The sequence below is a fragment of the Crocuta crocuta genome, unplaced genomic scaffold, assembly GCF_008692635.1.
Source record: "Crocuta crocuta isolate KB4526 unplaced genomic scaffold, BGI_CrCroc_1.0 scaffold172, whole genome shotgun sequence".
NCBI classification, from domain to species: domain Eukaryota; kingdom Metazoa; phylum Chordata; class Mammalia; order Carnivora; family Hyaenidae; genus Crocuta; species Crocuta crocuta.
The window spans coordinates 3657285-3683286 of record NW_027528872.1 but is presented as its reverse complement, the minus strand read 5'-3'; the positions used below and the strand labels follow the sequence as shown (position 1 = coordinate 3683286).

Here is a 26002-nt window from a genome sequence, read left to right as displayed (position 1 = left end):
GTTCACAAACTTTGGTACTTTAAATGTTACTAGTTAAACATTTCCTAATTAACCATTAATATTCCAGAGTACTATAATACCACTGATAAGCCATGACACTGGGCCAAAGGTGATTTTTTTTTTTTTTTTTTTTAAATCAGAAAGCTAGTCAGTGGCCCAGCTGAGAGCTGGAACGCAAATGTTCTGGTTCCTCAAAAGAACCCTAATAAGAAGACGCTAACAGGAAGTCTGTATAATGAGGTAGAAAAATGGCAGGTTACTGAAGGCCTTGAATTTAAATACAGCTGAAAGCAAAGGTTAGGAATCCTGCAAAAGATGTGGATCTTGAACTAGTAATATAAAGTCTTGACAGTCTAATCTTGCTTCTGGATCTTTTTTCTTTTTTTTTAAACTTCCTTCAACAAATATTTATTAAACATCTACTTTGCACCAGCACTGAAATGGTTGAAAGAATTAAGGAGATCCCTGTCCAGCAAGGAATTCAATCTAATGGGGAAGATACGAAAGCGATTACATACAGGGTGACTAGTGCCACAAGGGGTAAGTACAACTACAAGGGAGGGGAGCATATGGGGAGTTTGCCCTGTAGAAGAAAAAAAAAAATGCACATTCCAGGCATAGAGAGTAGGAAGGACAAAGGCCATGAAATCATGAAGGAACGTGGAGAGTTAGTGAAGTTCTACAAACAGATAAAGTGGCCTAGGCCAATTCTGAAAGGTCTTCCAGACAAAAGATACCAGTGGTTTGCACAGCACTTTCCACACTCTGAAATGCACAGTATCCCACCTGATACACACAACCATCTGTAATAGAAGCCATATTAGGTTCTCCAGAAAAGCTGATTAGCAGAAGGTCACACAGCTACTAAGTTGCGAAGCCAGCCTTCAGGATGCAAAAGTCAGCTTCCTTCCTGCTACTTCACACAAATGCGGAAAGAGATCTTTTACACAAAGCACTGGGTGCTTTCTGGAAGAAATGCTGTACCTAAGTGAATGCTGACCTCCCATGGTTAGCCAGCATTTCAATGCTGAAGTCACACGTCAGGGGTTGAGAATGAACTACTTGAAAATACACAGTTACGAGAAGAGAACCTGTGGTCCCCTTTCAGGGTCCACTTTCTTTGGCCTGCTGACTATGAAACCAAACACTCATTCAACAAATACTGGAGGATCTACTATGAGCAATTAATTTAAAACATATTCTTTCTTTAGAGACTGGAGATGGGGAAAAGGAACCTATTTCCAGTTTTACTTTCATAGTAAAGATCTCCATTTTAGGTTTGCAGGGTGGGGGGAGTGTACCACACTATAAGGAAACGTATTTTCTCTAGAGCGAGCACCTGAGACGTGAAGACAGGACATACAATATTGAAACTTACTGTAATACACCCTTCACAGCAGCCGTTTGGGATACTTTCATGGAATTGACCAACCCTGGAGAAAAACATCCTTACGTGTGGTATTACGGTACAAACTCATCACAAACAATGCTATTTATCCAATCCAGTCTTAAGACATCTAATCTGAACACTTTTACCAACCTCTGAACCTCGGGGTCAGAGGCTCAGTGGCTGCCATGAATTCTTCTGGACTTATTCCCCCCCCAAACAGTCGCCATCTCTACCACATCTCCACAAGACCCCTGAGGTCTCCACGGAACCACGTTTGATGCAAATACTGGTGACGTCACTTGAACAACTCCAGCCGGGGCTTGCCACTCCTCAGTACTCCACTGACAGGCTGGGCAGTGCCAAATCGTACTTCCCGGGGAGGCAGTCCTACACTAGCGTCCTAAAACAGCCCTGCTCCCCTAGCATGCAGACAAATGTCTGCAGGCTCTCAGAGACAGGCACAGCCAGGTGACTTCAGTAAAAAAAAGTGTGAGGCAGGGCTGGGGCTGAATGCCAGAGCTACTTTCATGAACTCATTTGTGAAGTAAATTCAGAAGGGGTCTGTTTTAACCAATAAATACCTGAGACAGGATTCCTCAAATTTCTACCGTTTTCTCATTCAGAAACTGTCATGTGGATTCTTCACGTGAAATGTGCCTCCAGGAAGCAATGATGTGCAAATATTAAAGTACGGGAGAACACAGACGCACTCTTCTCCACTCGGCTAAAAGGCCATTTTTCTCCTTCACGGATGTCCCTTCCTCTCCCCCTTCCCAGCTGGACTTCTGTGCCAGCCTCCCACTACTAGCAAAAGCTCAGTCACCCCTCAGCCAATTCTCCTTGGCTCTCTGTATCTTGGGCTTACCGCCCTAGCTCCAACTGTCCCCACACCTCAGCATGACCCACACAGCCACCCTTCCATAGGAAGGCAGCAGAAAGGATACTTAAACTCAGAAGACTGGATTTACATCCTGGTTCCCTTTAACCTCAACTCAGACTTACCACTTCTCCCAGGGATGAGAAGTTAGAAGACGGTTGATGATGTCTATTTACACAACTGTTTTAAGAATCAAATGCGGTATCCCAAAAGCCACAAGCCACCCTGACCTCCTCTGTAATCATCCTGATCACTCAGCTTCCACCTTGCAACCCTCTAAACTAGGCCACTGACATCTTCTGTCCTCAACTCCACTTCCTCACCAGACCCCATAAAAGATCATCAACTAAATTTCCACAGATTAAAGATGCATCTTTAATAATCTGGAAACAGAGAGAGAGAGCAAGCGAAGCAGAGAGAGAGTGAGAGAAGCCCTGACACTGGAGAACAGCCTTGCTGTCTACCCCTGGTCCCACACAAGAGAGGCATATATTGTTAACAACCAGTGCTTTAATTATTACATTTCAAAATACTGTTCTGAGCTCTGCCACAGCTTGAATAGGCTGAGAACTGTGAGGCAGCCAGGATAAAAGGACTTGTAACTCCCGACTGAGCACTCCTATGACTGTGTGGCCTCACCTGCATAGTGGGCACACCCACTCTCTCCTCTTGCCATCTCTACTCTGGAGCAGAAGTCCGTAAAGTTCTACCTCAAGGGCCTAAGGACGTAAAAGACATTTTAGGCCTGAGGAACATCTGGACTCTGGCAACTACTCAGTTCTGCCTTCTGACTGAAAGCAGCCAAGGATAATACATCAACGAATGGCCATGGACTGTGTTCCAATAAGACTTTATTTACAAAAACAGGTAGCCAGCCCAGGGCTGTGGTGTGCAGACTCTTGCCCTGAAGCAAAGCAAAACATATAATCTCTGAACTGCAATAAAGTCTATGCTGCAAAAGCAGCAAGTCTGCTGGCACTTGCCTATTCTGTCCACAGGCTCTGGACTTTTGTGTGAACAGGCCTAACAAAGGGACAAAGTCAGCAGATGAAGATATGGACCACTGTCAGGATCCTGATACCTCATCTTTATGAGGTAGTGCCAAACTAGTCCCACTTCAGGGAACCCACGCTATCTCACTTCCTCAGTTTCTTACCCAGGTGACAGCCTCCCCATTACTATGCAGCTCTCAAGTCAGCCACCAACTCACTGAGAATCCTGCTATTCTCTCATTCTGATCAAAAGTATAAGCAATCAGTTTGGGGCAGTGGGGAGTGGGGGCTTTATAAAGCCCACGTTTCCACTGGATAAAGATGTACAACAGGTTCTTTAAAAAAATAAGTTACATAAAAATTTCTGGACACAAAATTCCTATCCAGACCACTAGTCACAGAGAAGACCAGAAGCTAAAAAATACAATCCACATCGAGAACAAGGCTTACTGATGGTCTGCATACTCTGCAGCTATAAGCCTTCCCCTGGTGTCTGGCTCTCAGGAGAGAACCATGGCTCGTGTGGCACAACTATGACTTCATCCAACCCAAACAGAGGAGCTTCTCCTGGATCGGAACGGAACAGCCCTTGGAAGCTGGGGGGGCACTTTTCTCAGCGTGCTCCACCGTGGAGTGTTGCGGCAGAATCCAGGCCACTGCTGACATCATCCCACTGCTGGCCTTCCCTTCAACAGACAAGCTGAGAAGGACGATGCAACCTCCCTGCTCCCCTCCTTTCGGCCAGAAGGGCAGCCCAGGTGCGTGCTTTCATGGACGCCATCTTTCTCTTTCTGAATCACTGCTGTTCAGGTGCCTGTTTAGGAGATGGAGCTGTGGTCACAACAACAGTGGACACTGCTTTGGAGGAACCAGAAGCTGTTCCCTGTTGAAGGTGGGATGCGGGGACAGTCTGGATGCGCACCTGTTTGCAAAGAGAGATGATTTGGTCACCAGGCTGTAAATGAGCTCCTCAGCTAACAGCAAACAGCAAGAGAGCTTCAAGAGGCCTGGTAAAGCCCGCTGTTTGCCGGGGACCTTACCTGTGTGGCCTGGCCTTGCTGCTGAAGCTGCTGCAACTGCTGGGCAGTGAGGAAACTAACGGGCTTATTGCCAGCAATGAGCTTAGTCCCCGCCGGCATGGTGGTCAGGATGATATTGCGGCCCAACCCGCCGAGGCTGTGGAGGGAAAGCACCAGTGAGGCATAATGACAGGCAGGGTGCTATCTCTGGCCCAGAATCTGGCCACATGTTTAAGGAAAACAGGGAGGTCTGCAGTTCAGTGAAAATTCCTGCATTCTAGACTGAAGTGGTGACACCACTTTTCTCCTAGCTTCTATGCTTCCCATGAAAAAAGAGCAAACCCAAAGGCCTATTATATCCTATGGCTCTGGATACAATGACCCGACTATCCACACCTCGATCAACAGAAATAATGAACAGGAACCCAGGAAGGTGTGTGTTTCAGACAAGAAACTCTCCCATAACTCAGCCACCTTGTGACCATCAGACTGATTTCGTCATGCCCCTTATCCCAGTTTAAGTTAAGACCAAAGGAAGCCCAGCCTCCCAAGAAGGACCTCCTCTTCAGAACAACACAGCACAGGGCTCAAATGTGAACAACAGGCCTTCCCCAACACCCACAATGGAAAGGGCCATCTGAGCCATATCACCAGCCCTCCCCATTCTAGAATATCCCGTCCGCCTCCTTGCCTTTCCTCCACAGTACACACCACCACCCCATAGGGTATTTACTCTATTATTTCTCTCCTCACCCTACAATGTAAGCTTGAGGACAGCATGGATTTTTGTCTGTTTTAATCACCTCCCTGTGTCCCTACCACCTAATAGTAGATGTTCAATAAATACTGTTGGTGAGTACAACAAAGGAGAAATATCCAAGACGAGCCCCAGAACAACTAGCTGCCTTTCCACTGTGTGGCAAGGAGCCACCAAGAAGCCCCACCTGCCCATCACTATAGCACTTACTTGGCTCCAAGGTTGCCTTTGATGATGGGGGCTGTGACCACACTTTTGCCCTTCATAGGCTGGCTAATAACAGAGAGAGGAACTGTGATCCGAGTAGGCAGCTTCCCCTAAAGAGAAAACGAAACCAGGTTTCCAGGTTAGATAAGGAAATCACCAAGTGTCATGTAGAGGGCCACAGAACTGAGGAGTGAGCACTCAGACACTCTCTTTTCCTGTATGCTGCAGGGTCTCGGTATTTGAGGTGCCGGTCCAGGCTGCCCTCATAAAACTGCCAATAGGCTGTAAGTGAAGTGCTCTCGTACTGTAATTAGGGAGCCTCTGAGCTGTGGTAACAGCTCCTCATTCACACTACCTAGAACAGCAACAACCATATATAACTACTGTCAGCAGGGTAAATATGTGCACTAAATCACAAAGGAAAATGTATGTTCACTTGAGCACAGTTAAGAGTCTGAACTCCAATGACAGGCTCCTAATCATCCGTGTGCCTCCCGGCACCTGGCACACAGTTCTGAAGAGTGTGACGAAGGACAAAGGCACTCAGGAGTTAACAGAGTGCACTACTATTTCACTGGGGCACAGGCTCACTGGTGGGGAGCAGACAGCAAGGCACACTAGATTAGGAACAGGTCACATTTTCCAGGTGCTTTCCGTCTCTCCCAGAGATAAGAAGTTAGTTAAGGGACATTAATAATAAACTCAACCAAGTGAAAAGTCCAACCCCAAAGGCAATAAGGCCTAAAAGGAACAAAACAGAAGCTGATCAAGCCAAGAGGCTTTGGGGTTTCAGGATGGCAAAGATGAGCTCATTGCATCACCTGTTTTTAGACTGCCTGCTTTTTAACCCTTGGTTGGTAATAAAATTTATATACAGTAAAATCTCAGGTGAATCTAATTTTAAGAACTGATTCAAGAGGAGTATTTGCTAGCATACTAACAAAAGGCATCGACACTTCCTTTGAGCAAGCTATTTCTAAAGAAGTTGGGCCCTCAGGTGCAAAAACTGGGTCACAGGTCCCCATACCAATCTCCACAGTTTACTCACAATCTGTAGCACATCAGAAAGCACCGAGAAATGTCAACAGACAGAAGAGTACCTTGAGATAGATGGTGCCTCCAGGTGGATTTCCTGATGGTTTTCTTAAGAATGCCTCAGTTGCGTCAAACGTTTCAGACCACCACAACACCAACCAGAATCGCCCCCCGGTGAACTGGCCTAACTAGCTGACTAGATGGGAAAAGAATGACTGCTCACTACTTTCCACCCTTCATATGCTCTCAGGTTCAGGTGCCCCTGGTTACTATCTGTGTGAGAATGGGTCAAGAGAAAAGTACACCAAGTGCACTCTTTCCTCACTTCCTTAATTTCTATAATATGAGAACCTAAGCAAATATTTCCTTTTAAGCCACACTATGTTTCAGAGTTTGTTGGCTGGTTGGTTTTACTAATGTTCTCCTTCGTCCACCACTCTGGCTTTTGTCCAAATAACTGAGGTTTTATTATACAGCCTGCTTAGGAAATGTAAAACTGTGTTTTATACTGTCCGTATGCACCCCACTGTACAGAACAGTACTCCTTATCCAGACACTAAAGGGTAGAAACACACATGTACCCAGAAACACACCTATGTTGAAATGGGAATCTGCTTTATGATAAATGTATTTCAAGTTAGTGGACAAAGAATAAACTAGTCAATGATGTTGAAACAAAGAAATACAAAATGAGATATCTACAACATGCCATTCACAAGATATATTTCAAATGGATTACCAATTACACTTTTTCTAAAACTCTGAAAAAGTTATGAAAATGAAGGCTATTATCTTTATAAGCCTGGAGTAAGAATGGCATAAGATGCAAAACCTAGGAGCCATAAAAGAAAATGTTGATAGATCTAATCAGATAAAATACCTGTAGACCAGGCTCCATTTGCAAGGTTAAAAAATGACAGGCTGGAAGAAAACACATTTTCTATACGTACCAAGAATTTATATCCAGAAGATATAAAAAGCCACCCAAACATGAAAAAGTCGAATACCCCAGAAGAAAAGTGGCAAAGATTTATTCAGCGCTGGAGAGCACATGCCAGCCTCCATATAATTGATGCCCAACTCCACTAAAGATCAGGGAAATGAAATAGAAAAAGAACTCTCTTTGCATCAGTAAGATGGGTACTTAAGTTAAAAAAAAAAAAACACAACTAAAAAAACCAAGATATTCAGCATTGGTTAGGGTATGGGGGAAACAGAAGAGCTGCTGATGGGAGTGGAAGATGGGTGGGGCCTTTTTGGCTGTACAACTCTAGTTATCACAACCTTCAGGAAGTATACCTGACCCATTCTACTTACGCCCCAGAAATACTTTAATGAGTTCATTCACGGCAGCACTGCTCTTTAATAGTAAAAATGTATCCTTTAACAGATGAAAGGATAAAGCACATCCGTTCCGTAGATTATCACGTATCATTAAAAAGGATGCCATCAACATCCATGTAGGATCTAGAACAATCCCCAAAACATATTTTTAAATAAATAAGGCAATCCACAGAACAGTATACACATGAAGGTCCCTCACAGGGATTTCTGTTTAAACTGTGCATGTACAGTGTAAGAAAATGTTCAGGAAAAGGACCAAAAGGATAAATGCCAAAATACTAGTAATTAACCCTCATGAAGGAAGAAGTAGAGAGTGGTGAAAGAAATTTTATCTTTTACTCCACGTACTTCTGTAATATTTTAATCATTTATGAGAAGGTATGTATATGCTACTTCAGAAATTTGTTTTGTTTCAAACAAAAGAGCCTCGTAGGAAATAAGCCTGTTTGGGTCAAATAAGGTGACACAAACAGAGTCTACTTTCCATTCCTCAAAGAAAAGTTCCCCAAGCAGAAAGGCTATTCTTCCCCACTATGTTACTCACAGCCTGGGACGTGGAAACAACTGTGGTGCTGACAGGGACCTGCCGCACAGCAGAGGCTCCTGTCCCGATGCTGATGGGGGTGCTTGCAGCCCCAGAGGCCACGGCCACAGTCTTGGATACGGCAGCATTCATACTGGGCAAGGACACTGCTGAAGTATGGACAGTTCCAGACCCACTGGCCACTGAGGACCCTTGCTTGGCATGGGTCGCGACTGTGATGGTCTGGCCTGCTTTGGGGGGCATCACGCCCAGGCCCTGCACGATACGGATGGTGGCAGCTGGTTTTGCTTCCGAAGAAGCCACTGTGTTTTTCCCCTTCTGGTCTGCCACACTCACACCAAGTGCCGGCATCAAGCGAAAAGCTGAACTTGAGGCTTCTGTTGGCTTGAGGTCAGGAGTCACTTTAACCACGGTGGTACCTGTTGGAGCGGACGAAGGGGCACTGGCCGAACTGGCCTTGGCAGGGCTATCCGTTGCATGGACAGGATTCGAAGTGACGTGTAAGGTGGCAGAAATGCCTTTGCCCGCAGTGCCGCTTCCTGTCCCAAAGAGGTCCTGGGTCAGTTTGACTGTGGTCACCTGGGACTTGGCCAACGTGGCCATCATGTCTGGAGTGATTCGCAGAACCGTCTGGCCTTTGGCATCTGTGGTGATGGAAGAAGGTGGCAAACGCAATACGTCCTTACCCTGGATACGGAAGTTAGTGGCTGTGAGTGGAATGCTGTTGCCCGCCTGGGGCTTCACACCGAGCTGCCCAGTGATTGCCACCTGGATGGGGAAGAGACAGCACTGACAAGGGGATTCCCAGTGCTCAAACAGTTATGAGTATGAACAGACAAACCTCCATTTCGTGGGTACGTGTGTTTCATACATTTTTCTAATTTTTTGTTTTGAAAACTGATAAACATTCACAAAAGTAGAAAATAGTATAACAAATCCATGTACTACCACTCAGCTTCAAAGTTACCACTTGGCCAATCTTGTTTTATCTGTCCTTCCCCACTTTCTTGGGCTGTGCAGGGTGGGGGTGGGGGGCCTGGACAGAGGAGTTGGAAGATTTTACAGTAGGCCATTATATAGCATTTTGCTGATTAATACTTATTTATGTGTTTTCAACCTAGAAAAGGACTTTTTAAGTTAAAATAATAGTAATTATAATCACCTACACATTAGACCAGATGGACTTAACAAAGATCATGGAACATTCCATCCAAAAACAGAATACAGATTTCTCTTTAAGTGCACATGGAACATTTTCCAAGACAGATCACACATCAGACCACACTCAACACACACACAAAAAAATTCCACCTATTATTACCCAAAAATTACTTACAAATATTTTCTAATAATATGCATTCAGATATCCCCAACTGTTTCAAAAATGCCTTTTATTTATAGTTGTGCTGATCTTCAATTTTGGGATCAGAACTATGGCACAGTGGTCAACCATGGGCTTTGGAGCCAAACCAACACCTATCGAAGGCCAATCTCCCGTGTGTAACACATGCACTCTCTAGCCTCAGGGACTGTCTGTTGCATGAGAAATTTCCTCTTTACTGACCACTTACGTCAGAATGCAAACGTTTTTTAACATTTCCCAACCTACATAGAAGCAGACCCTCCTTCAGTCCATAACCCCCCACCAGCTCCTGTTCTCTGCTCTCTTCGAAAGCATAATTGCTTAAAAATTGCTTACATTCCCTGTCTCTGCTTCTTCACCTTATATTCTCTTTTGAATCCATCCCCAAACAGCCACCAATCTGCTGGGCCCACTTATTACCTATAACCAATGAGTGATCAATTTTTAGCTTCATGTCATTCACATCTTCATGTACCCGTTATAGGTGCTGACTTTATAAACACTTTTCTCTCGGTCTGTATTTCAGTCTCTGCACCCCAGTATTTTCTTCTATCTCAGGAAATGATATAACAATCTACCCACTCACTCAAGCCCAAAGCTGTGGGGCACACTCAACTCCCTTCTTTCAACAGACCCCACAATCCTCTCACCAGAGAAGAATCACACCAGCTCTATCATCAACCCACATCCAGAATCCCAGCACTTCTCCTACCCCCAAAGACTACGCACACAAGCCAGTTAACAGTTGAGGATCTGGACCTGCTGCGACCACCTCCCACCTGGCTTCCCTGCTTCTGCTCCTGTCCCCTGAAGCCCATCCTATGCAGCAGCCAGGATCTTCAAATGTAAACTAGATCAAGTCATTCAGGCTCACATCTTTCAATGGCTCCCCACCACATTTAAATGAAAATCAAAGTAGGCAGAGAAGGACAAATATCATATGTTTGCACGTATAGGAGGATTAGGAGGAACTTGACGGAGGAACAAGGGGGAGAAGAAGGGTGGAAATGGTGGGGGAAAGGGAGAGAGGCAAACCATGAGAGACTCTTGAATGCTGACAAAAACTGAGGACTGATGGATGTGGGGGGGGGTGGGCATGGAGGAGGGCACTTTGGGGATGAGCACTGAGTGTTATGTGGAAACTAATTTGACAATAAACTATTTGTAAAAAATAAATAAATAAATAAATAAATAAATGAAAATCAAAGTCTGACATGACCTAACCACAGCTAACCTCTCAAGCAACTCCCCCCACCCCCAGCACTTTGACACTTGCTAAGCTGCATGACTGATGGCTTTCCTGTTGTTCCTCGAGCATATTACTAACTCATGGCACTTTCACTTGCTACTCTCATGCCTACGCTTTGTCCCCAGATGATCAAAATACAGCACACTGACACCATTCTTCCCCTCAGACCTTCACAGACTACCTTAGCTCAAATGGCATCTGTGTCACACTGTAGCCCTTCCCCTTTTTACTGATGTTCATAATTCTTCCTATACCTGCCCCGAAGTGGTTTTTGTCCCCTAGCCCTACGAGAAGATGAGCCCACAAAGGCAGGGATTCAGTCTGTGTCATACACTACCATATCCCCAATACCCTGGACAGAGCCTGGCAAAAAGAGCATTTGGTAAGTATTTAACAAAGAAAATGACATTACTTTACCATTATATGGTTCCATTTCTTCATTTATGAAATGAGAATAGCAAAAGCGCCTATGCCATGCTGTTAGGAGGATTCAATTATTTAATATCTATAAAATGTTCAGCACAGTGTAGGCACATGATACGCACACCTATCATTGCTATTTTGTCTAAAAATTCTTTGTTGTTGTTTTTACAAGATTTTATTTTTAAGTAATCTTTGTACCCAATGTGGGGCTCGAACTCACACACCTGAGATCAAGCCCCCCACTGCCTAACCATTCTTTGAAGTTCAATTATCATCTGTGCATATTCACAACCAGGAAAACAGAAATGTATCCTACTGTTACTGGAGGTAAACAAAAATGCCAACCAAGTATATAATGTCACACCATGAGATTTTCACTAAATAAATTCACGAGAAGTCTATTCCAAATCCAGAAACTCAACTACTAAATGCTGAATTTTGGGGGAAGAAACGGGGGAAATCTTTAGCATCTGTGAAGCCTGCACTGCGTTGGTGGGAACGCACCATTGAAATACCCACGAACTAAAGATTAAAGATCATAAATCATTAAGATCTCCGAGTATTCTTTCCTTTGGGAGAAAAGATTTGGATCCACCCAGAGAGATTTCCACTGACCTGCTTGATAATGTTCTGTCCTGTGACGTTCTGAATGACAGCAGCTGTGGAAGCACTCGGAGCAGAGCTCCCAGGAGAACTGGTGGCCGGCTTGCTTGCGGGGCTGGCTGTGGCAGGGAGACTTGTCATCGTGAGCCCCGTCTGCCCGGGTCCAGGCCGCTGCACAGTGGCCGCCGGAGTCTGAGCCTTGACTGGAACGGTGGCCATTACTGTCTGATTCAAGCATGAGGTGGAGAGCTCAATTAAGTACTGAGATGCAGCCCGGCACAGTGAGCTGTCTCCAGCATGTGCCACTGCCCAGGAAGTGTTCCCCTAAGAGAACTTCTGCTCTATCAGTGCTCATTACGCTCTAAAGTGGACACTGTGGGGCACCTGGGTGGCACAGTCAGTTAAGCATCCGACTTTGGCTCAGGTCATGATCTCACAGTTCGTGGGTTTGAGCCCCGTGTCAGGCTCTGTGCTGACAGCTAGCTCAGAGCCTGGAGTCTGTTTCAGATTCTGTATCTCTCTCTTTCTGACCTTCCCCTGCTCACGTAGTCTCTCTCTCTTTCTCAGAAATAAATAAAACATTAAAAAAAAATTTTTAATAAATAAATAAAGTGGACACTGTAAAGTTCTATATGTGTGGAGCACCATAATTTTCAGAAAGCTTTCACATTTAACATTCCATTGTATTCCTACATATGGAGAACAAATATTATACCATTTCACAGTAAAAGAAACTGAGGCAGGATGTAAAACTCTTCTCCAAAACTACCCAACTAGTTAGCAGCATGGCTAAGATGAGAGGCACAATAGAAAAGGCCTGAGATTTAGAATCACATTCCACCTCCATCCACCAGGGTCCTGACGTTACAATCTTGGGTAAATCACTAAACTTCTCAAAAGTCTGATTCCCAACATGTAAAATACAACTTAAAAATATGTACTCAGGGGCGCCCAAGTGGCTCAGTTGGTTGAGCATCTGACTTCGGCTCAGGTCATGATCTCACGGTTCATGGGTTCGAGCCCCATGTCAGGCTCTGTGCTGAATGGTTGCTCAGAGCCTGGAGGCTGTTTCAGATTCTGTGTCTCCTTCTCTCTCTGCCCCTCGCCGGCTCACGCTCTGTCTTACTGTCTCTCAAAAGTAAATAAATGTAGCAGCAGCAGCAGCAGCAGCAACAATCTAACACTCCTCAGTGCTCACCCAGTGTGCCCACTGGGCCCATCAGACCACCTCAGGGTTTGGGTCCGCCGTCCCCGTTTACCTGCGGCACGACTTTGGTCTGAGTAGCAGTGGCCGGAACGCGCATCTGTGGTCCCGCTGGCATCTGTGGCAGTGTCTGTGTTGGCCCTGCTGACTGCTGAGTGACAGCAGGAAGGCCAGGCTGGGCCACCACCCGCACCTGGGGCAGTCCAGCCGAGCCAGAGTGGCTCATGACACGGGCGGCTGCCTGAGAATTTGGAGGAGTCTGGCTAGAAGCCGGGGAGAGCATTGTTCCTAGCTGTGGCATTGTGGGTGAAGACACCAGAAGAACACTAGGAGGAAACGGGGGCAGGGGGACAATTAAAAAATAAAGCAACTTAAGCTATACATACAAAAGGTCTCTGGAGAGAGAAAGCTGGAGAGAACAATGGAAGAGCTTACCCTGAGCTAGATTTTGCTGGTTCTGAGACAGGAGTAGGGCCACTTTTGTTCACTGAGGACACAGGAGGAGGAGAGATCGGAGTGGCAGGTAGAGCCGGAGTGGTGGGGGTCACAGGTGTGACTGGAGTGGGTGGCATGCTGGAGTCACTGAGGCTCATCTGGCTCTGCTCAGAAGGGCCACTGCTGAGGACCTTCAATGAACTCTCCTTGCTACCAGACTTCTATAAGCAGAACGGAAATTCAGGCACGGTTTAGCAAAAGTGACCAAAAGACAGCATGGTTCTTGATGCACGGAGTTAGGTAAGGCCTGGCTGCCACCATCGCTGACACCACTAAGGCAGCTCTCAGGAGGTCACTTACCACCTTGGATGGAGGCTTGGGTTTTTGCTGAAGGGCTTTTCTGGCTTTAGCTGCAGCTGCTTGTGCTTGGTGAATCCGCTCTGCAAACAAGAGTGGTAAGTTTCAGCAACAGTTTAACCTCAGCACGGTAAGAAGGGTAGTTTCACTAAGAGCCAAGGCCTTACAGGTTGCCTCGCCAATGGTCTAAGCCCGGCCTCTAAAGTCCTATCCTGACTGAACGTCAAAGCAGAATGGAATTGGGGCAGTGACTCAGAAGCATCCCTAATCCAGTCAGAGCCTCACACACCAAACTCCTCCTCGCTCCGGTCTCGATGCAGGTAGATCCACAGCTTTCGGCCAATGTCATATTTCACACATGGGTCTTTTTCATAATGCAGCCGATCCAGGGCTCCGCTCACTACTGTGTTCACCTGAGCACCAGAACAAAGTGGAAAAGGGACAAGTCAGATTCAGACACCAGGGAAAAACCACCGGGTGTGAGTCACAGATCCTATTTCAGTCTGCTGGCAGTACTGCCAATGGCTCACTGGGCCACTAGGCAAAACAAGAAACATGGCGACATTCCTGGGAGATTGTGCTGTGCCCTGAAGGAGACAGTGACCTAAGAAGCTGCAGCAGAAGCAGTAGGAAAGTGCAGAGTGACATTTGTGCTCCACAGACTGCAAGGGTCTTAGGTCATCACTGTTCACATTTCTCAGGACCTCCTTTCCTTTTCTTCATTCACTTTTATGAAATCATCATATATTTCTTTGTACATTTTCTTTTCTTTTTTTTTTTAATTTTTTTTATTTCTAGGAGAGAGAGAGACAGCGTGAGCAGGGGAGGGTCAGAGAGAGAGGGGGTCACAGACTGAAACAGGCTCCAGGCTCTGAGCTGGCTGTCAGCACAGTGCCCGACGCGGGGCTCGAACCCATGAATCGCGAGATCATGACCTAAGCGAAAGTCGGACGCTTAACCGACTAAGCCACCCAGGCGCCCCTCTTTGTACATTTTCTTAAAACTGTTCTGGAAGAAAACAACCATCATCTCTTTTCCATCCTACCTGAGTGCTGGTGACATCTGGTGCCAGAAACTGGGAGTCCTTGAGCAGCTCACAGATCTCTGCCCGGGTACCTTCTCCGTTAGGCAGCCGGGCTGCAGCATCCCGAACTGATGACATCAGAAAATGGAAAGTCCAAAAGTCAGCAGGGCTGCCACTGAGGAGCACTGTCCCTCTACCTGCTCTCTGGGGAGCAGCTCACTGAGGATGTCTCTCTGCCTTAGTCAGACTCAGCACTAAGTGGACACTGCCCTCTGGGGACAGTTACCTACACTCTGGGCCAAGACTGAGGTCCATGAACTCAGGTGGGGAAAAATTACATATCTAAAATTTAGCATTTCCTTTTTTTTTTTTTTTTTTTTTAATGTTTTTTTTTTTTTTTTTGAGGGAGACNAGGCTCCAGGCTCTGAGCTAGCTGTCAGCACAGAGCCCGACGCGGGGCTCGAACCCATGAACCGTGAGATCGTGACCTGAGCCGAAGTCGGACACCTAACCGACTGAGCCACCCAGGCCCCCCCAAAATTTAGCATTTCCTTCAATTATGAGCAAAGGTAACAAACTTTATATTGGCAGTGATGTGATGTTGTGACATAAATCAGTATTTTTGTATCACACACATCACTACTATAGTGATCAGCTACTGTAGACAACTCATGATACCAATTCCACTCATCAATATTTGGAAATTAAAGAAGCTATATTACCTGCTACTAAAGGTTGTCATTTCTGCACCATATATTTAACATTTTGGTACACATTTTAATTCGACAGATTTCTTATAGAACTCTTTAAGTTTTCTATTTTATTCATTTAAAGACAAAATCCTGGGGGCGCCTGGGTGGCTCAGTCGGTTGAGTGTCCGAATTTGGCTCAGGTCATGATCTCATGGCTCAGGAGTTTGAGCCCCACATCAGGCTCTGCGCTAATAGCTTAGAGCCTAAAGCCTCCTTCAGATTCTGTGTCTCTCTCTCTGTGCCCTTTCCCCCCTTGCATTCTCTCAAAAATAAACATTAAAAAAAAGAAAAAGACAAAATCCTAGAGCACCTGGTTGGCTCAGTCAGCAGAGCATGCAACTCTTGATCTTGGGGTTGTGAGTTGGGGTTGTATACCCATGTCGGGTATACAAACTAGTTAAAAATAAAACCTTTAAAAAACATAAATAAAAATAAATAAGGACAAAATCCTGAGATGAAGTCTGCGGGATTCAACAGACTACCAAAGAGCTTCATGGCACAAAAAATGGTTAAAACCCTCATCTTTAAAAGAATCCATCTACGGGTACCTGGGTGGCTTAAGTGTCTGACTCTTGATCTTGAATCAGGTCATGATCTCATGGTTAGTGAGATCGAGCCTCCAGCTGAGCTTTAAACTGACAGTGGGATTTAAGCCTGCTTGGGATTCTCTCTCCCCACCCCCCCCGTCCCTCCCCAACGTATGTGCTCTCTCAAAAAATTAATAAAGTTAAAAAATATTTATGAAAGGAAAAATAAATCTCCTCTGCTAAATATCCATTTAAAAACAATATAAAATAAAATAAAAGAATCAGTCTGGAGGAAGCAAATTCCCACACTTAATGCTATTTAGCTGGCCTATAAAAAAATTCCTGAATGAAAGTAAACATGAGGCCAAAATGTCAGGGAAGATACGGATTCTTGGCCTCAATCTCTGGGGGTAGAATTCCCCTTTCATGTCCCACACTCCAAGGCCTCCTAAAACTACATTTGACCCTCAAAGCCCTTCCAGGGACTGGGAGAAACAGCTGATTAGAGAAAGAAATAGATGGCACATACCAAGAGACAGGATGGTGACATAGGCAGGCCGGTCAGAGCGCAGTAGGGAATGCTCCCGAGCCTTGTTGAGTGAGGTCTCCTTGTCAAAAACACCCTTCACAGGCCCCACTACAGACTCAAAGCCATGCATGCGAAAGGTGAACGCTTTATGGGGCTGGCTGTATCTGTAACGCTCCTACCAAGAGAAAGGGACAAGGCTCGTAAGTCAGAATTACTGGGGTTCTTTCTAATGCTCTCAAACAGTAGAAGTTCGACCCAGAGAGACTAAAGGGAACAAGCTATTCCATTAGGAATACTGAGGTAACCAGTGGGAAAAAGGTGGTCGCCAAAGCCATAGTCATTACCAAAGGCACAGAGAGATAAATGTAAAATGTATTTTGCTATCTGGAAGAAAAACCCATCAAAACAATTCTTATTCCCTTTCCCCACACCATTTCCACTCTCGGCAAACAATCTCAACCAGCAGAATATCTAAGGTTAAGGGTGTGAATTCCCTCTAAGAATTTGGACTCAAGGACAGTCATGCTCAGAGTATTCTAGGCATGGCCACATAGATGCAGAGATTTTCATTGGGTTCTAGGTATTTCTTACCTGTTCCTGAAAAACTCGTTTCTCCTCCCCCGTGCTGGGCCGCACCACATAGTCAGTTCTTCTGTAACATAAAGAATTTTGTATCCATCACCCATTCTCCAGTGCCCAGAAACCATTCCTTTGCACCATGAACAAAATGTCCCTTCATTAGTACTCTGTTCCCACAAAGGTCAAAAGTCCACTTGCCAGATCCTAACAAGTAACTCCTGTGCTTCCAAAAATTACTCGAGTAATAGAAATCCAGAAAAGTATGAGGTAGTGATTCAAAGGCTGATGTTTTTACCTGTTTTCACTACTGTTGCTAAGCCCCATCTATTGGCAACAAAAAATTCAGCCTTAGAGGAACAAAGGACTTTAAATGTGTAATATGACAATGGTGGTTTTCAGCTTCCAAGAGAAACTGAGTTCTACAACTCCTATTACATAAGGACTCAGTTCTGCTGACCCTCTGTTCTGGTGTTCGGGAATCTAAAGAACCAAACCAGACCATCAAAGCAATACAATACTTAGAAATACATTCAACCAAGGAGGTGAAAGATGTGTACACTGAGAACTATAAGACTTTGATTAAAGAAACTGAGGAAAACACAAATAAATGGATAGTTTGTGTTCAGGGATTGGAAAAATAGTGTTAAAATGTCCATATTTTCCAAAATCACCTATAGAATCAATGTAATCAAAATACCAATGCCATTTTTCATAGCAACAGGAAAAAAAATCCTAAAATCTATATGCAACCACAACCAACCTCGAAGAGCCAAAGCAATCCTGAGAAAGAACAACAAAGTGAGAAGCAGGACATGTGAAGACTTCAAGCTTTATTACAAAGTTATAACAGTCAAAACAGAACACCACTGGCATAAAAACAGACACATAAGCCAATGGAACAGAATCAAAATACCAGAAGTAAACCATTGTGCATATGGTCAAACCACTGGCTCCATATTTGACAATGGAGCCAAGAACATTCAATGGGGAAAGGATAGTCTCTTCAACAAATGGGAAAACTGGATATCCACATGGGAAAAAATGACTTATACCATTCACAAAAATCAGCTCAAAATGGATTAAAGACTTAAAACAGGACACCTGAAATTGAACAACTCCTAGAAGAAAACACATGAAAGAGGTTCCTGGACACTGACCTTGGCAACAATTTTCTGGATAGGACACCAAAAACATAAGCAACAAAAGCAAAAATCAACAAGTGATACTACATCACATATAATCTTCTGCAATAAAGGAAACAACAAAATGAAAAGCAACCTACCAAATGGGAGAGAATATTTGCAAATCACGTATCAAAACCACAATGAGAGATCACCTCACCCATTAGAATAGCTATTACCAAAAAGATAAGAAACAAGTGTTAGCAAGAATACAAAGAGAACCATTGTGCACTGCTGGAAGGAATGTTAAACTGCTTCAACTGCTACACAAAGTGTATGGAGATTCCTTAAAAAATTAGAACTATCGTATGATCCAACAACTCCAACTCTATTTCCAAAGGAAATGAAATCTTGAAAAAAACATGCACACTCTTATTCGCAGCATTATTTACAAGAGCCACAACACAGAAACAACCTAACTGCCCATCAACAAATGAACGCATATATTCCTTAAGACAACATATGATTTAGCCATAAAAAAGGAAATCCTACCATTTGCAACAATATGGATGGCCCTTGAAGGCATTATGCTAAGTGAAATAAGTCAGAGAAGACAAATAGTGTATGATCTCCCATATGTAGAATCTAAAAAAAGTTGAACTGACAAAAACAGAGAGTAGAATAGTTATCAAGGGCTGGAGGATGGGGGAAATGAGGAGAGACTGATCAAAGAGTATAAACTTGCAGTTAGAAAATGAGTAAGTTCTGGGGATCTAATGCACAGCAGGATGACTACAGTTACCAATACTGATTGGTATACTTAGAAGTTGCTAAGAGAGACCTTACATGTTCTCACCACAACAAAAGAACTGAGAATTATGTGAGATAATAAATGTTACTATGGTAATCATTTCATAATATATACATGTATCAAAACAATATGTTGTACTTCTCAAACTTAAACATTATTATATGTCAAATGTATCTCACCAAGGCTGGGGGTAACAAAAGGGACCACACCAGACTGGAAACAGTCACATAACATGATATAATATAAAGAACTCAGGATTAGAGGTCAAGAGGCTTAAATTCTATACCAGCTCCTATCACTAACCTTTAGCAAGTCACTTAACCTCATGATTCAATTTCTTCACAGGTAAAATAAGAAAGATTAGATGAATCCTTCTCAAATAGGAACTGAAGGAGATTTCGGGGGAAAGAGTAAGCCCTCCACAAGGCAGATTACATCCCCATCAGAGACTCCACTATGCAATCCTCCCCCAATTCAGAATTCTCTGCTCAGAAAGCCACTCATACTTAAGGGAGTATGCTGCCCTTTTCCATATATTAAGGCAGGTAAGAATCAGTGGACTTCTAGGACCTTTAAAGTTGACTTCGGCTCTAACATACTAAGAAATGTCAGCAAAACCCGTGGCAGTACCTTCAACTATAATTTCACGGAAAACCACCCACCATTAAAGTATTATACTCACACCCGAGGAACAGGTGTTGTGGCATCTGAGCTGTCTTCATTTTCTTGCTGGAGAAAAGGAAAACATTAACAGCTAAATGGGTTAAAGAATTCTGACTAATTTAAGGGCTCTGGAAACCCAGTAAGAAAGATCTGGTATTCCTTTGTTTTCAAGTTTATTTATTTTGAGAGAGAAAGAGAGTCAGAGTGCATGCATGTGCCAGTGGGGAAGGGGCAGAGAGGGAGAGACAGAAAATCCCAAGCAGGCTCTGTGTTCAACATGGACCTTGATCCCACAAACTGTGAAATAATGACCTGAGCTGAAATCAGTAGCCAGCTGCTTACTGGACTGAACCACCCAGGCACCCCAGATTTGGTGTTTCTTTAAAACCTTACCTTACAGAAAGCCTGGTCTTTGGTTTCTAGCCATAGCTGAAAGAGTGCAGCTAATTCCTTCTCATTATCTTGGGACTGGCCTATCAGAAAAACAAAAAGGTGAAGTAATAACAATGGTAATAAACAATCTAAGGTATTACTCAGAATCCCACTTTTTCCTGTTCCACAGAAAAAACCCATCAGGACCTCTGTATATACTGTCCCCTCAGCATGTACTGCCTGGACCACCACTTCTGGATGTCCCCTAAGTAAATGATTCATTCCCTAGGTGTTTGCAGAGTAGCCACTGAATGCCAGGCACTGCATGGGCTAGGGATTAGTCAGTGAACTCAGTCTCTGTTCTCATGGAGTTTACAGTCAAGTGAGAAAAGAAGACATATTAATAAAATCTCAGTGGTAGGTGTCACAAAGGATATTATGCAACCTTACTCTAAAAAAGTTACCCTATCACTGGGGGGGGAGGGAGGTCAGAAAAGACTTCTTCTTGTTAGTGGGTCAACGGAGGCATTCTACAAACTGGCACAGCAGTAAAAAGGCCCCAGGCAGGAGAAAGGCTTGCCTTAAGGCCCCTTGACCTGCCTTAGAGAGATGAGAACCTCACTCTGCGCCCTTCTCCCCTATCACTTTGTTTAGGATCCTATAGAGGCACCCATCAAATGATTGTCCCTATGTCTCCTGCCCAGTCTAGAAGCCACAGAGACCACCAGCACTCACGACAACTTGCGGGAAGAACAGAGCTGCCCGGGCCTAGCCTTCTCAGAGGCAGCTGAGATGACACTTCTGAGGACTCTTACATGCTTTCACTAGTCAATGTACAGTACCGTCATCAGCAGAAAGTGCTGAACTTCCTTACCCTGGGAAGATTCCTCATACTCTGGCTCTGCCTTCTAGAAATGCTTCTCCATAATCAGTTTCCCTATAGCCTTAATCCTATTCCCACACCGCTCCCTCCACATCCCTGCCTGGTGTGAGGTCGGCCTCTCCCTGGTCCTTGGGCCTTTGGGTGTGGCAGCCACCTATTCTCTCGCAGCCACGCCCTTCCGAGTGAAGTTCCTCCTTCCATCCCATAACTGATGCCAGACTATTTCCCCCTAACTCTTCTGGAAAATCAAAATAAAACAAAAGCCTGGTCCCTAAGGCTCTTAGCATCCACCTGTTCCACCCTGCCCTCTGCTCCTCTCAGCTGCTTACCTAGTCCTTCCTCGCAAGGAGCTCTGGCTCACCTGATGCACCAGTCTACTCCCTGCCATCACGCTGGCCAACTGGCACATCCATGTGGATGGTACAGCCAATATCCAAACCCCTTGGTTCTGTCCTCACGACCTCCTCCCTCCACTCCACCCCAGCCACTCACTCCCACAATCACAACTGGACGTTGTCATTAGCTAAAACTACATCCTCAACATGCCCATACCCTCTACATGCCCATGTTCCTCTACCCTGGCTACATATGAACAGTAATCACCTGAGAACTTTTAAAAATACTAAGGTTCAGGTTCCATACAAATCTGTGGGTAAGACCTTGGGTATCAGTGTTTTTAACAAGTTCCACCTGGGGTGCCTGGGTGGCTCAGTCCGTTAAGCGTCCAACTTCAGCTCAGGTCATGATCTTGTAGTTTGTGAGTTTGAGCCCCACATCGGGCTCCGTGCTGACAGCTGAGAGCCTGGAGCCTGCTTTGGATTCTGTGTCTCCATCTCTCTCTGCCCCTCCCCTGCTTGTGCTCTCCTCCCCCCCCAAACAAACATTTAAAAAAAATTTTACAAAAAAAAGTTCCATGTGCTTATAGGACACAGAGCCAAGAGCCTTTACGCCAACCCATACCTTCTGCTCCCAGACCACAATCATCTTGACTCTTTGTTTGCTTCCTTACTCCCACCAAAACATCACTCTGACTCAACAGGACTGCCAGTCCACTGATGTCTGCACTTCTCTAAGCCCCCTTCTGTCATATTTCCCTCCTTACTGGGTTCCGTCCATGTCCATCGCTTCAATGGCAATCTTACCAGTACAGTAATACCTGCTAACCTCTGTTCCTGTATCTATGTCATTCCAACCCCACAAAACTCATATTCTGAATTGTCCACATTCTTCATGCTTCATCTCAAACAGCTAAGGGCTGCCAAAGAAAAAACAAACAAAAGGGCAAAGAATACCACTATAAATGCCCAGTGAGCAGCCTCCATGTACCCTCCACACTGCCCAGCAATCTAACATAACCTCTGGTCAAGCTAGCCTCTCACGGCCACAGCAGCTACTTTCCCCCTCTCAACCTCCCCTTCTCACTCACAACAACCTTACCTCTCTCCCCTCCTACTTTACACAGAAAAGCCATCAAACCAAACTCCCTCAAAGTTCCCACAATACAACCTGCCAGCCTACTGCTGGGTGTCCATCGCTTTTTCCTACAATAAGAAATGTGCTGCCGTTTCTGCCATCCAAGGCCAATCCCTTCCCATTTCACAGGGATTTTTATGGTGAATTTTCCCTTCTCTCCTGTATTTTCAGCCTCCGTCTCTCCACTGAACTCTTTCCATCAACACCTGGATTCACTCAGTTTCTCTCCTTTAAAAAAAAAAAATGCCTCTTTTGGCCACTAGTCCCTCTTACTATCATCCCCTCCCCTGCTAAACTTCTAGAAAGAAATGTTTAGATTCACGGTCTCTTTAACCAGACATGTGCAGGTAAAGATTTAACTGGCTACAAGAAAAGGGGCCCTGACTGGTAGCATCTGCAGATCTCCATGGGGTATATTACAGGTCAGCAAACTGGCCGCCTGTTTTATGTGGTCCACAAACTTAAAACCTTTATTATCTGGTCCTATGCGATCTGCCACCCTGAGCATAAGACCCCCTCCAGGCTGACTTGAAGCCACCAGCCCTACAGAGCCGGAAAGAGCTGCACAGTCAGCTATCATGGGTCACCTTCAGCTCCCCACTGTCCTTGATGCCCATCATCCTGATAAGGAGTCATTTTTATAAGAAATGCACCATTTTCTTTTATGCCCACAGATCCATGGGCTTTATCTTACTGAACCTTTTAGGAACAATCAAAGCTAATTACCACTCCCCACTTCCTGACTCTGTCCTTTGGTTTCCACACTCCACTATCTCATGGTTTCCACCCAAGCCTGTAGCCACTTCTCCATAGGCACGCAATTCTGCTCAGCCTGCCTTGGACCTTCTCAAGGCTTAGTCTGAGGCCCTCTTTTATCCTCACTTCATGCTTCCTCCCTATGCCTTTGGCTTCAGTTTCTGCAGATATGCCAACAACTCTCTCTGCCTTAACTCTCCCATCTGGATTCTAAACCCACACACCTCACTGCCTACTCAACACCAACACTTAAAATACCTCAGAGGCGGCTCACACTCAGCATGTCCAAAACTAAACTCAAGATCTTCACCCTCACCTGAGGCAAGACGTTCTCCACAGCTGCCTACCTCAATGAATTACATCTTCACCAACAGGCACAAATCTAGCAGGAAATGATGTCTGACCACACTCTCCCTTCACTCCCCACTGCCAGTCACAACCAAGGCCTGTGGCTTTTACCACCTAGAACTTTCTCAAATTTGTCCATTCTCTCTTGTCGGGTCCAGATTATCATGCTACGTGGGCTTGTGCAATCTTTTTGAATTGAATCTTCCTTAGCACCACAGACTCATACTGCTTCCTCCACATGGAATGCTCTTCCCCTCAGCCTGCCTGGCTCCTTCCTTAGTCATCATTACTGCCTCTGCTGAAATATTCCTTCCTTAGGAAGGTCCTCCCAACTCAGCAGAATATACCAACACATCATCATAAACTTCTATCCCTTCTGGTACTGTTCCCTTCCAGAATGTATATGTTCATTATTTCATCTGAATGAATGTTCTTTATATACTCCAGCAGCTAACACAATGCCTGACACCTAAAAGCTAAATACACATTATAAAGAATAAACGGATCTACTGAGTTCACAACCTTCTTCTCCATCTCTCTCTTCACAGGCCAGTCAAGGGGGTCAAGAGAAAAGGTTTGTGAATTTCAGCAGGAAGTCAACACAGAATTTTCCTTTTATCACTGTCCTGTCACCAAGTTACTTCAGGTGCACAATACTACAACTTAAATACTACAACTTAGTAAGTGGGACTTTCTAAATTTAAAACAAAACTAAGAATCCTGATCCTTGGATACAGTTTATTTAGGGCTGTCCAACAACCTTTTTTTTTTTTTTTCCAGTGTTTTTTTATTTTTGAGAGAAAGACAGAGTGCGAGCAGGGGAGGGGCAGAGAGAGAGGGAGACACACAGAAACCAAAACAGGCTCTGGGCTCTGAGCTGTCAGCACAGAGCCCAATATGGGTCTTAAACCCACGAACCATGAGATCACGACCGGAGCCAAAGTCAGACGTTTAACTGAGTGTGCCACTCAGGTGCCCCATGGGCTGTCCAACACCTTACTGCACATTATCCTCAACAGTAAAGTCCACTGTTAGGAAAAAAAAAAAAAAAAACTATTACACATTAATCTAAAACCATAGGTATAATTAATTCAAATGTGTGTGCTACTGTAAAACACTCCTGCAGATTTAAATTCCTAAGTATCAGGATACATCGTAACAGAAGGGCTGTCACCCCAGTTGGGGTGAGCCAAAATCCAATAGAGGGATTAAAACTTAGACCCTGAAATACTAAAGGGGTCATGAAGGATTTTTTTTTCCTTAGCAAAACAAGGCTTAATATTGCTGTTTCTAACATTCTACTGGACTGGACTGACTGGAAGGCAAAAGAGGCTAAGCAGAGGAAGTGAGGGAATGAAAACCTACTGCTATAGACAGGGAGTATGAATTACTTACCAAGCAATTTCCACTGCTGGGTTTTCTCTTTGAATTCAACAAATGGAGAGAAACTGGAAGGTACAGCTGCAAGAAATGAATCACATGAACAGGACATCCAGGTCAGAGGTAGCGCTGAATTCAGAATTACTACCATCCCTGAGCTCTGACTTAACTCTTACATGTCTCATAGTGCATCAGGATAGCAGAGACAACCCCAAGGTACACCATTATGCAAAACCATTCAGACTGAACCAGGAACACTGCAGTTTACTAGGAGAATGAAATAAACAGAGAGGGAAAAAATACTTGACCCTAAAGAAAGAACTACCTTACCACGACTTTCTCCAGCAAGATACTGCAGGGCTGGTAACACCAACTCCGCCCAGTTGGGGGCCGCAGAGAACCAGCTATTGAGGGAGCTGGCTGGAGAAGACTGCCAATCCAAAACCCGTTCCTCCAGCTAGGGGAAAGTAAAGGCAGAACCCAGTTAGAGTTCTACTCTACACCAGCAATTCCAGAGATGCTCCAGAACAAGCTAGAGTATATTTGTAAGTCACAAAGCAAGTTAACTGCACAGCTTTGGGAGGAAACCAGAATTATTCTTCTCCAGCTTGAGACTGTTAACGTTTTCCACAATTTGAAACTCTGATGTACACGTGATTTTCCCAAAACTCTTACCATAGGAAGGCTAGCTTGCCCCTCCAGCAGCAAGATCTCTAAGAGCAAAGAGAAGAAACTGGAAGATATTTCATTGATTCCAAGGCAAGGCTTGAGATCTTCAAGAGGCCTAATGAAGGAAAAAATATGTAAGAACCAAAAAGACAAAAAAGACATCTACAGATGGTTTAAGCCCTCTAACCCTCCTAACGGTCATAAAAAAGTTCAATAAGGGACCACACTATACAAGTTCCCTAGCAAGTCCCCTGGGACTCAGGTCGTGTGTGTGTGTGTGTGTGTGTGTGTGTGTGTGTGTGTGTGTGCGCCAGGC

At 44.7% G+C, this 26002-nt stretch overlaps 1 protein-coding gene across 2 annotated transcripts in view; it reads right to left on the bottom strand.

Moving 5' to 3' along the window:
* Nucleotides 1-592: 592 nt before the first annotated feature.
* The window catches only part of NFRKB (nuclear factor related to kappaB binding protein), a 45323-nt gene continuing 19913 nt past the window's right edge, over nucleotides 593-26002 (bottom strand). For both annotated transcript variants that reach the window (XM_077756538.1, XM_077756539.1), the window contains exons 11-27: nucleotides 25693-25801; nucleotides 25348-25474; nucleotides 25033-25098; nucleotides 20199-20278; nucleotides 19825-19871; nucleotides 17223-17283; nucleotides 16632-16806; nucleotides 14845-14951; nucleotides 14089-14212; nucleotides 13803-13882; nucleotides 13443-13663; nucleotides 13063-13333; nucleotides 11816-12028; nucleotides 8166-8933; nucleotides 5246-5352; nucleotides 4300-4435; nucleotides 593-4181 (exon numbers count right to left, since the gene is read on the bottom strand). In XM_077756538.1, the coding sequence (XP_077612664.1) occupies nucleotides 4056-4181; nucleotides 4300-4435; nucleotides 5246-5352; nucleotides 8166-8933; nucleotides 11816-12028; nucleotides 13063-13333; nucleotides 13443-13663; nucleotides 13803-13882; nucleotides 14089-14212; nucleotides 14845-14951; nucleotides 16632-16806; nucleotides 17223-17283; nucleotides 19825-19871; nucleotides 20199-20278; nucleotides 25033-25098; nucleotides 25348-25474; nucleotides 25693-25801 (2818 nt within the window). In that variant the 3' untranslated portion in view covers nucleotides 593-4055. The remainder of the gene's footprint in view (nucleotides 4182-4299; nucleotides 4436-5245; nucleotides 5353-8165; nucleotides 8934-11815; nucleotides 12029-13062; nucleotides 13334-13442; nucleotides 13664-13802; nucleotides 13883-14088; nucleotides 14213-14844; nucleotides 14952-16631; nucleotides 16807-17222; nucleotides 17284-19824; nucleotides 19872-20198; nucleotides 20279-25032; nucleotides 25099-25347; nucleotides 25475-25692; nucleotides 25802-26002) is intronic.